Genomic DNA, 12,500 nt, shown 5'->3' with positions numbered 1-12,500 from the left:
AGTATCTATCCATCTATCTAGTCCCCAGACCTGAATGGGATCTGGCCTGGCACCACCACCTCCACCGTCACCACCATCACATTGTCATTCATCGGACGGGCACGGAGCCGCGCTTGTCATCCCAGCCTATTGTCCAATCAAGGTAACGGCAACCCTTTCATCGTTATCTCGCTCCCCTCCTTAATGAGCTGGCTCTGTAATTGGAAATGATTGGGATGCGGAGGGCAAGCCGGCGACAGATAACCACAGAGCTCTCGTCTAATTGCGAGCGATTTCGGGAGCCATCAGAAACTTCTTCAAAAGATTCCCAGCGGCGCCGTAGATATGGCGTGTTTGGCGGCGTCGACAGACTTGGATGCTTCGGGGAACGCAGGACGCAGAGTTAAAGCCTGCTCGATAGCCATCCGCAGACTAATTGTGCTTTTTATTCGATAACCCGGGTCCTTTGGCTGAGGCTCTCAGTTTAAACTGTACATTATTACCCAGAGGAACGCCAGCGTCAAAATGAAACAAAAAGAAGCAATACCCAGATCTTTTTCTTTGGTCGTAATTGATAGTTAGGAACCACACTAAACTGTTTGTGAGTGTTTCTGGTTGTGAGTTTGGAGGAGATGGTTCAAGTGTGTTGTGTTGTGTGTGTGTGTGTGTGTGTGTGTGTGTGTTTGTTTGTGCATGTGTGTGAGAGCATGTGTGTGTGTGTGTGTGTGTGTGTGTGTGTGTGTGTGTGTGTGTGTGTGTATGGTTGATGAGTACTGTTTAGATGATTGGTTTTCAGCCTATCCAGGACTAGGAAGGTGAGTTGGCTTTGAGGTGAATGATCAATGAATGTTTGAGCATGTGAGAATATTAAGAACCAGGGTGTGTATGTAATTAATAGCTCGGGGTAACCCACTCCAGTGGTAGTGGTTTCAAAGTATTTACTTTCTTTCCTCAATTAATTTCTGATTATTATTATGTACGAATTGGATTAGCCAGTATGGGAATGAAAAAGTTATTAAGTTCAAGGCAAAGAGTTGCATAATCAGCTCCATCTTCATTTTAGCACAAAAATAAACATCGCTTTTTTAGGCTTCTGATTGCTTTGGGGCAAATCTAGAATTTAAAGAGTAATCAGACTCTAAAAAAAACACTGCAGGAACAACACCAACTCTGTTGACACTCGTAAACGCAATAGCTTTTCTCTGATTGGTCGAAATTGGTGAAAGATGTAAAATGACTTTGCCTTACAACAAGCAATAGCGGTGACGTCACCTGCTGGTAATCATTTGGATCAAAGGGGTGAAATTGCCTGTTTTTATTAGAAGCAGCAGTGATTACATTACCCGTGTTTGACGCTACCTCGGTGGTTTGATTTGAGTGTTTACTCCTTAATGGAGAGGCCATTTAATTAGTTTGCCATTATCCACCTCTTCTTCTTCTGTGGTATTGTAGATGCAATGTGGCTGTACGTCCTCTGTGTCCCCTCTCACCTCTCCGTACTGGAGCAGAAGTAAGTGTGCATTCAGGTGTACCATCGGTGACCATCATTTAAATTCCTCTGTCTGTGTATCTTTATGGATTATGCATGCGTGAAAGCATGCGTTGAAGTTTGTGCAGGCTTAGATACATCATTATAGTTTCTTCTTTTCTCGAAGTTGGATGCAATTTGATTGGATGTACGAACGATTAAAGCTAATTAAAGACGGGCGTGCGCGCACACGTTGAATCCACACACCTCAAGGTTTGCACATAACTTCCCGGTCCTCTCAGCAGTGCTGTTCCCTGATTGGGCGTACAAGCCGGCCTGGTCGCCGGGCTCCAGGCAGGTGCAGCTGTGGCACTTCCTGCTGGAGCTGCTGGGGCGGGGCTCGGGGGGGGCCATCGGCTGGGGCAGTGAGTGGGGGGAGTTTGTGATCCGGGACCCCGAGACCCTGGCCCGACTGTGGGGTGAGAGGAAGGGGAAGCCCCACATGAACTACGACAAGCTGAGCCGCGCTCTGAGGTGAGGGCCCCACACACACACACACACACACACACACACACAAACACTCACACAAATGCACGCGCACACACACACACAAACACACACACACACACAAACACTCACACAAATGCACGCGCACACGCACACACAAACACACAAACACACACACTTGCGCGAGCACACACACTTGCGGGCGCACACACACACACACACACACACACACTTGCAGACAAGCACACACACACACACACACACACAAACTCACACTCACAATTGCACAAGCACACAAACACACACACACACACATCACACACTTGCGCGAGCCACACACACACATCACACACTTGTGCGCAACCATGCACACACACACACACACACACACACACACACACACACACAGTAAGACATGCACACACGCACACACAAACACACACAAACATAGAGTTGCAATAAAATACACCCACACACACACCGATGTAGTGGATGTGTGAATGGATGTAATCCTTTCATTTAATCCCCACAAATGCACCAGGAGCACCTCCTGTAAGCATGGTTCACACAGACACGCGCCGAAACCCACAGACAGACACACACGCAGGAAGGTAACAGTATTCCTTAACCTCTGTTGGCTATCTTCCAGGTACTACTACAACAAGAGAATCCTGCACAAGACCAAAGGCAAACGCTTCACCTACAAGTTTAACTTCAGCAAGCTCATCCTGGTCAACTACCCTGGCTTCCCGACGTGCCGTCAGGTCATTACCCCGAGCGCACTTCACGTGTTCCTGTCTCCTTGTGTGTCTGGCTCTCAGGGCAGAACAATTAGGTAGTATAATGGTGATGAACGAGTTGAACAGAAAACAAGCTCCAGCCTGAAGTGTTATCCTTCACTGCGGCTGTTCTCCGGTTTAAGCACTTGTACAATCATTTGATGGAAGCAGGTGCCTCTCTATTACAGATGGCAGCTCTTTCCCGTGGCAGAGAGTCAAAGTCAAAGCGAGACAGTGCAAAACAGTCTGCCGCCGTACTAAACAACACCGGGAGACACTTCTTGATCACAAGTGAAATGATTGCAGAAGTCGTCTTGAGCCTCCTCTCATTAATCGGCTCCAGGCATCCACTCAAATCTCCTTTCATTCTCCTTTGTTCTGACGAGGCAGATTTAAACAGAGGATCTCTCTCTCTTCCTCCCCCCCTCCCTCTCTATCTCTCTCTCCCACTCTTTTTCTTTCTCTCTCCCTCCCCCCACTCTCTTTCTTCCTTTCTATCTTCTCTCCCACTCACTACCTCGCTCCCAATCTCTCTCTCACCCCCCCTCTCTCTCTCTCTCCCCCCCCCCCCCCGTCTCTCTCTCTCTGTCTGTCTGTATTTTCTGCTTACTTAGCAGACAGTATTTAAAAAGCCATGTGTTAGCCTACATGCATTCGCCAGCCTATACAGGGGGGGGCAGTGTATGCTTCAAATGCAACGCTAGCTCTTGCTTCCAACCCCTCCCACCCCTTTCCCCGACACACTTTGACCAGGAAAAAGGAAAAAAAAGAAAACCCTTTGAGGCTGGAAATCGTACTGCGTTTGAATTGAATTGTACCAACGGGAGACCTGGGTTTTGAGTCATTCAGATGAATGCTTAGTTAAGTGAATCACAGGGCCGCTCACTACAGCCAAATGGAAGCTCGGTCTGGAACTACGTCATCTTTGGACAAAGATAGATCTGCTGTTTGGTAGCCAGGAAAAATGAGCCCGGTGCATACTCTCTCGATGAAATGAAGAGAATCCTATTTGGTATGTCACCCCGGATTTACACTGACCCCATCTCGGCCATCCCATAATACATTTACACCGGGGCACCAATATCGCATTAATGTATTAGTACATTTCAATGTTCTTCTTCTCTCTGCTATATTCCATATCCACGCGCCCCGGGCCTGAACCTGTCTCCTCCTCCTCCTCCTCCTCCTCCTCCTCCTCCCCCTCTCCTCCTCCTCCTCCTCCTCCTCCTCCTCCTCCCCTGCCCCCAGCTGCTGCCCAGGGTGCCACTGTCCTTCCCCCCCTTCTCCTTGGAGACCGGCCCCCTTCCGGGCGTAGGAGTGGACCTGCCTCTGGACAGAGGTAGGCCTACCGCGGTCGTCGTACGCCGGCCCATGCCAACCAACCATCAGCCACAACAGCAGCATGAACACGCGTGCTGAGAATCCATTGTTCAAAATCGAGTGACGTGCACGGCTATGGTCATGGTCTTATTATTGCTGTGTTTGTATTTATGTGAACATACCGTTTTCAGATTCGTATTCACAGCGCCTTGTTGCACGTTTGGGTGTGCCAGAGATTTGAATAGGTCATCAAGATATCACACGCTCCCTGTAAAGGCCACAGACTACACACACACTTTGAGACTCACCAAAGTTTTGGAAGAGGGGAAATTAAGACTTTTCCCTCACCAATTAGCAAGATACGAAAATCTGTCAGTATAGGCAGTGGTCGATGAAATAACCTGGAAACTTTGTCTCACCTAGACATTAACCCTGAATCCCGGAGTCATTTTATCCAGAACGTTATCTTACCTTCTATATTGTACCCGCCCGGTCTGATTTCCTTTCATGGAGAAAGTTTTAGTTTTTTGTGTCCTATTATTAATCTAACGCTTTTAATCTGATATCTTATGACCGGTGCTTAATGTCAAGCATATGCATACAGTGTTGCAGCGGCCTATATACTCCTCCGAATCTCTATCAACCGTCATATCAAGCATCTAACAAATAAGTTATGTTACACCTGCATATGTGCCCTGTGTCACACCTTCCATGTCTTTGTTTCTCAGGCCTTCAGCCAATGGTGCACCCCTTCTTCCACCCTTACTGCCTTCCTAAGCCAATCCCGTTTGCCCGTGCCCTCCAAGGCCACGCCCCCCCGCACTCTGCCCCGCCTCTCCCGTGTGCCCACCTCGTGAGAGATCTACGTCTTCCCCTGGGCGCCGCGGCAACGGCTCACGACGACTCTCTGTCGCCGGGCGGTGGCTGGCCCGCCAAGAGCCCCCCGGGGTGGGATCCGAGGAGCTTCGCCAGCGGAGGGAAAGAGAGCGAGGCTTGGAACAAGTGCTTAGGGAGAAGAGCCGAGAAATGATACAAACCAGGAGATTATTAATGTTATTATGAAGGGATGATTGTGAGATAACGGGACGGCGATTCCAAACGACTTCATGAACAGTGGCCTCCTCTTTAAGATATGAAACGTCCACTTTTATTTTCTCCTTAGGATATTTGTACAGTGTTATTTTCTCCCCTATAAATAATATAACATAACATTGTATTTCTCATTTAAGAGTTGTATAGGAATGTTGAGGAAAACGTTTATCTTTATAGACCATAGCTTTTTCATTATGTTACAGGGAATTGCACTTGTAAACAATTAACAACATGCACTTGGGTTTGAGTAAATAAAGCTGTTCTCTCAACTTTAATTATTCAGCTCTTTGTCTTGTCTTCTTCCTCAGTTCCAAGGTTTATGGAGATAAAAACGCTTCAATATATTATGCATTCACATATACACGATCAAACATTTATGGGAATGGGGACACAAATATCTCTCAGCATCAGGACCACCTCGTTTTTCACCAGTCATTACCACTCCAACACAGCAGGCGGCAGTAGTGCCGGTCCGTCATCATATTTATCACAGCAACCAGGTTTTTTCCCGGGAGAAAACAAGTCGTACTTTTGGCGCGGAATATATTATCTTTCTTCCTATTAACTCAGAGCCACCGGAATCATTCACTTACAGTCTATATGACCTTGAATTTAACTATTCTTATAACTGAATCTTATAGCCACCAATAGCTCAAAGGCAACATGCAGCGAAGCATCGCGTGAGTATATTAGTCGTAGCGTATTGTACGATGTAGCCTGTGAGGTACCAGCACTAGCCAGGGATAGGTCTACATACGTGTATTGTTCGCTTTGGTAAAGAGGCTTGCTAATGTATGATCACATATTAGCTATTATAATGCACGACCTGACCAGGGACTGCAGATGTAAAGTAGCCTCCACAGCCATCTGTGACGCACACGGAAAAGTTTTGAATGTGTACAGCCCCCGTAGAAAACAACTACAATTCTAACCCACGGTTAAGTTATAATTTGAGGAATGGAGGGATAAGGGTACACTACATTTCAGAAACACTTTATCGTCATTAGTCTTAGAAGTTGTGCCTCAAGTTCGGCGTACACATGGTCCTCCATCATGGCCTGATGATCACATACTCTTATTGTGCTTCTGTTTGGTGGCTCGTCTCCTTCCATCCTCCGCACCAGTTCCTTCTTCCAACCCAAGGGCAAGGAGAAGGATATTAAGAAGAAGCGTGAGGAACCTGTCAAAGAGTAAGCCATGAGTGTTCCTCACTGGTCGTTGGCCTGAGTTGAACGTAAACAAGAGTACTAGTGCTCTTTGTTGATGTCTTGTTGTAAGGAGTACAACAGTATATGACGTTTTGTCTCATGACAGCTCCGTTAGCGATACATCACGATTTGGAAACGGTACTGACATTTCTAAATTAATAATTGAGGATCCCAAAAAACAGGATCCCAAGTCAAAAATATATATTTTAAAGAATAACAAGTTTCCCACATTGCAAATTGTACAAAATATTATACATTATGACAATGTAACAATTGCTGATATTTTAGGATTTAATAATAAAGCAAAAAAAACCCAACATTTCTGCTACAGATTTGTGCACATTTGGTCATATAGTTACCCATAGCATTACATTTACATTTACATTTAGGGCATTTAGCAGATGTTTTTATCCAAAGCGACTTACAATAAGTGCATTTGTTACAATAAGTACATTTGTCATAAGAAGTGAAACAATATATCGCTGTCGGTACAGTAAAGATGTTCATAGAACCAAGTGCAAGTATTACAATCGCTAGGCTAACCCATTCCCCGTGTAAAGCAATGATAGCAGCTACTGTATATGCTACACAATTAAGTACCTTGAATAAGTGCAATGTACAAGTGCCAGGACGTACATAGCAACACGTTCTTCAGACATGTTTCTGCTCTTGTTTGAGTTTTAAACGGATCTTTGGTTCCGACCCCAGGCCGGTCAAAAGCCCTCTCAAGGCACAGAACGGGGTCAAGGAAACCGATTCCCCGGTCAAGAAGGTTGTCAAGCGCAGCCGTCAACTCCTGGACAGTGATGACGATGACACGCCCGTGGTGAAAGAGCCGGCCCCGCCCAAGGAGAAAGCCCCGCCCAAAGACAGAGCCCCACCCAAAAAGGAGAAGGTAGGGACGCATGACACTGCTGATTTAAGGCTCTGTTAGAACATGCATTGTAGTCGTCCACACTGCACTTTTTCTTTCATGGTTCAAACTTGATATTCCTCTTTGTGTTTTCATTTTCAAATGCATTCCAATGAAAGGGCTTTCATCACTCGGCCATAGGCTCAATCAACATTGTGTTGCAGATGATAGGGACTTACAGCAACATCTTTGAGAATGTAACTTAAAGGTGACATGTTTTACCTCCAGGTGTGAGTGTGGTTAGCCGTTACAAGCCGTTTTTTAAAATCGAACTCTTCTGACATCACAAGCGTGTCCACCTAGATGTACGCTGGATAGATCAGTCTACCAGCCTACCCAGTGGACTGTAGCAAATGTTGCTCATCTATCCAGCACACATCTAGGTGGACACGCCTACCTATGATGTCAGAAGAGGCCGATTTTCAAAACAGCTTGTAACTGCTAATCACACTCACACCTGGTGGCATAATATGTCACCTTTTAAAGACAAATATGCACAGGATTTGTTGATGGCGTTCACCATCAGGTACGCAAGTCACAGTAGATGAGCTTTCACTGCGTGGAAAGAGGTTTATCCAGACAGGAATAATCCAGTATACCCCCAGATAGTCCACAGATAAACCTATGTGTCCGGGAGTTAATGTATTAGTACATTTCAATGTTCTTCTTCTCTCTGCTATATTCCATATCCACGCGTCCCGGGTCTGAACCTGTCTCCTCCTCCTCCTCCTCCTCCTCCTCCTCCTCCGTTTTACGGACCCCTTACGTTCTTGCGTCCGCCGTAAGGGCCTGACGTGCGCCTCCCAAAAACCGTAACCTTGCGTCGAGGCGAGGGCTGTGATTGGTCCGCTCACCAAAGCCCGGCGCAGAACCAAAAGAGGTTCACGAGTGCGCTGAAGCCTTTGCGTGGTCAGCGCATTGCATCGACGTGGAACCACGACTGAGCCCTAACACGCACTGGAATACCCCTGTGGCATTTTTCCACTGGCACTTCTGTCCAATCAGGGACGCTGATATGCGTGGCCCACACCGGTTTAAACGTGTCGAGCCGCGACCCGGGGTGGGTGGTCTCAGAGGTCGGGCCAAAGCGAGCCCGCCCGCCCCCACAAAGCGGGCAGCGGTGACGTCAGCCCTGTCGCTGTTCGGAGCGAGAAGACGCCTCTCAAATTGGGTGAATAAAGAGCAATAAAATGCAACAAACGGTGCATTCTACGGACATATCGCCACTCACGCAGAGAACAGAACGAGTTCCCAACTGCTTAATTTGTTATGATTCGTTAATTCCTATAATCATACTGCCTAATTAAAAATGTTTTATGAAGCGCACCGCGTGATTTCAGTCTGACTGCATTCGCCACTGTATATGTACCAGGTTTTGGGCCCACGCCTGCTGTCTGCTTGCAAGGGAACATTTGCATTTCACACCTTGGGCCGCAAGTTGCCATGGTGAATAATCCCCTGGGGGTGTTTGCAAGGTAACAATTGCATTTTCACCCTTCTCACAGATTTTCTTTCCATTGGTCTAAAGACTTACCTTGATTTGGTGGCACAATGTCTTGTTCCTCCTGATTTATTATTAATAATATATAAATCACTTATATAAATATATTGCCTTTATCTGGGTTGTATTGTGTTGAGAATCGGAATCCCCTTTATTCACAGAGGTACAAAACATGCACTAGGCAATTGACTTGCTGCACTTCATGTAGCTCAGCTCAGTACACTACAATAACTAAACGAAATACCGGATGTGTACAATGAGGTGGGCAAAACAACAGGTGACACAAGAGGTCCGAGTTGAGTGGTGGGTGACGAGGGGCAGACTGAGCCGGGTTGGGGGGTCTGATTTCTGCCTATATTGTAGAACCAAACATCCAACTCTTTGCTACAGGCCAGAGGTCGGATGACCCACACTGGCCTTCCATCCAAGATAGCGTCCTCCTCTTCAGACATCATATCCAGGGTTGTGTTCTTCTAAACGGAAGCCTAATCCTCAGTTTGAAGAACACTAGTTCTGGCCGTGGGCAGCTGCAATTCCCGGGGACAACTGAAACGATACGACTGAAAACATAGAATTGGGAAAAAGGCCTGCGGACGACGGGATTATTATTTTAGGGTTACATACTCTTCTTTTCCTTTTCCTCGTCTTGACCAGTGACCCTGCCCTCCTATTCTCCAGATGACCTCTTTGGTTCATCCTGTAAATCCTCCGAACAGTCTCATATTGGGGCTCGCAGGATGCTAGAGAGAGGGACATTTTTATTAAATGCAGCCTTTACAGTAGAACAGTAAATTGACTTACCTTTAACAACTTCAGAATCCACGTATTGAAAAGCCATGGAAACATTGTTGTTGAGATGTGTTGTTACCTCCTGGCTGTGTTGGCAAGACACTTGATTCAAAGTTGATTTACTCTTATGTAACATTCTTGTGGATATGCCAAAAAAAAAACGGTTTGCTCTCCTTGTCTGCGGATTAGCCAAACAGAGTTATTTCCTGCCTGTTTACATTCATTCAAGAGCAGACTCCACTTGCGCTGCCTTGAACCCACTGATGTCTGACTCCATCCTGTCCAACCTCAGAATTACATCCTCCACGAAGGTTTCCTGCTGTTCAGAATCGTTAAATAGTGCATCCTCCATGTTCGCATTCGGGCGGTGGAATAACCGGATTTTTCCGGTGCAGAGCAGTAGCCTCCCTGCTGCGCTGTCGGTTTGAAAACTCCAGTTTTCTTTTAAAAAGCCATCTTCTACATGCACACTTTCAACAGGATACGATGTACAGCTTCTGGTGTCTTCTGTAAACCTCTGTAATCCTTCTGTAACCTGCTTCTTCTTCACATAGGTAGAAGAACCCCCCTCCCTAAAGTGTTGGTTACTTGCTATTGGTTACTTTATTTTTATCGGTTCATACCTGCTTCCCCGAATGGTACTGCGTTTGAAAGGTTAAGGCATCAGCTAGGACTGGGCTCATGCAGATTGCTGCACTCCTCTGTCTTTTAGGCAGGTCCATATCACAAAACCATACACTTTATATTTTTGTAGACCAAATGTAAATCACCTCTTATTTCACATTCCTTACGATGTATTTTAGATTTCCGTGGAGCGCTTTGAGCGGCTGTTGTCACTCATCTCCCCTGAGATGAAGAAACATCTGAGCATCCCGCCCGCCATGTTTTTCTGCGTCATGTTAACGGTTACGGCAGCAGGCTCGCGTGGTTTTCTAAGGCCAACCTTTTTTATTGCAAATGCGATGCAAGCGATATTTCTTTGTTTTATGGGTCAAAAATAGAAACGCCAATTTTAAAAAGTAATTTGCGTGAATAAAATATTCAGCACGTGACACACCAAATCAATAATGTTTTCATAAAATTCCTTCCATCCAATAACCATTTAGGCCAGCCTTGACAGTAGTTCAATCAGTTCATCTGTCATGATGTTAATTGTCACGGGACATCTACCACACAGATGAAAGAAAACACGCGTGTTAGCTTTCCATTCTGTTCCATTCAGGTGAACCTGACAGGTGCGACCTTTTACTGAACAGTTCCCTACGATAATTTGTCAAAAATGAGTGTGCAGTCAACAAAAGTCCAACCTATTAATCCAGAGTTTACTAGGCTGATATTTCTCCAGCTAGCCAGGTGTGGCCGGTGCGATGCTGTGCCCACAGCAAATCATGTTTAGAACAGCACAGATCCCCGTTTACAAATCACTTTTACGAACACAGTAAAATTATGTTATTAGGCTGTGATGTCCTGCTCACGCAGCCCAGAATTACCATAAACAGTTTTATGTTTGCCCTTTTTTATGATTTGTTCCCAAAAAATTAACTCCCTCTAGAACATTACTCTGGCTTAAAAAGTTGAGGTCCGACAAGGCCAAAGCACGATAGAAAGTCCGCCCCTCGAAACCAACGGTGTACAGGAAAAGAAAAACATTTTCTCCTCGTTAAATCCGATAGCCTGCGATAGTTTATTTGGGCAAGAACTGGAGTCATTCTAGTTTTCACCGTTCTTTATTTAAGAAAACTGCTTTGGAGAAAAGGTATAAATAAATGATTAATGGAATAACGAATAAAATAGGGAAAAATCCACCCCGATATATATGCAACATAGGAGGATAGACACGTGTTAACCGGTTTATTATGCACTCTCATATATATAGGTCTTTGCTTCTTCGCAGCGTTGAATTTATTCAGTCTCTTTGCTGTTGTATTTCAACGGACTGTCGCAACTTTTGCATCGTACAAGACCCCACTGTTCATTATTCTCATTATGCACATTGCGAAAGTGTTGAAAAAAAGAAAATCTGGAAAGTTTCCACACCTCAGACTTCCCCGTCTTTCTTCCGACTAATCGCCTGAGGCCAGCCGCTATTTCACCTCCTCGGCATCATCCCTTCTCACGCGAGTCTCTCTAATCCAAAACTGATGGAAGAAGAACAGAAGAACCATCTGACGGGTATGGTTGCCTTGTTGGTCGGTCCGCGCGGGGGGGGGGGGGGGGGGGGGGCGCGCGAAGGTGGGTGCTGCTGCCTGCAAAACATCTGACTGAGATACGCCCCAAGCTGCTTATAATGAGATCGCTATGAAACAGTTTGACCGTTGGACCCTTCCTGTCAGCTTTGGTCAGAGATCTTAAGCTCTTATAACCCTGTCTCCCTTTTTTTTGTTTTTTTGTTTTATAAAAAAATAAAAGAGGGGAAAACAGTGTTAATGTCTAGACGGGCAACCCCGGCCCTGACACCGACTGTTTACGCTACGAGGCCCGCTGTGGAGAGAGAGAGAGAGAGAGAGAGAAGAGAGAGAGAGAGAGAGAGAGAGAGAGAGAGAGAGAGAGAGAGAGAGAGAGAGAGAGAGAGAGAGAGAGAGAGAGAAGAGAGAGAGAGAGAGAGAGAGAGAGAGAGAGAGAGAGAGAGAGAGAGAGAGAGAGGTGGGTGGGTGGGTGTCTGGCTTGTTCTTCAGATTGCTTCATTCTTTACTTTCTGCCCTCTAGAGGTGAGCAATTCATTATGATGCCGCTGAGTCGCATGAAGAAAACAAGCGGCAGAAGCTCCACTGTGCATAAACAACCAGGCGCTGCTCTCTAATTGCCTGGGAGACATTTGTCGGGTTTTCTCCTTCCTGTGACGGGCAACTCTTGTTTGTTTTGGATAGCGTCGAGCATTCTTTCCAAACAGTTTTTAGGAGGTGAAACCATACACTTTTCTATGTATAATCCGTTGACTTCCCCA

General features: G+C 46.0%; 1 protein-coding gene across 1 annotated transcript in view; it reads left to right on the top strand.

Annotated features, from left to right (window-relative positions):
- The first annotated feature begins 5,660 nt into the window (after positions 1-5,660).
- lig1 (ligase I, DNA, ATP-dependent) overlaps positions 5,661-12,500 on the top strand; it is a 36,327-nt gene continuing 29,487 nt past the window's right edge. Inside the window, exons 1-3 of the mRNA XM_079751445.1 lie at positions 5,661-5,825; positions 6,270-6,335; positions 7,062-7,248. Coding sequence (XP_079607571.1) covers positions 5,809-5,825; positions 6,270-6,335; positions 7,062-7,248 — 270 coding nt within the window. The 5' untranslated portion in view covers positions 5,661-5,808. The remainder of the gene's footprint in view (positions 5,826-6,269; positions 6,336-7,061; positions 7,249-12,500) is intronic.

The sequence above is a fragment of the Pollachius pollachius genome (genome assembly GCF_949987615.1).
Source record: "Pollachius pollachius genome assembly, chromosome: 14".
Classification (NCBI taxonomy): Eukaryota; Metazoa; Chordata; class Actinopteri; order Gadiformes; family Gadidae; genus Pollachius; species Pollachius pollachius.
The sequence above is the reverse complement of the archived record's forward strand: the minus strand, read 5'-3'. Positions and strand labels throughout refer to the sequence as shown.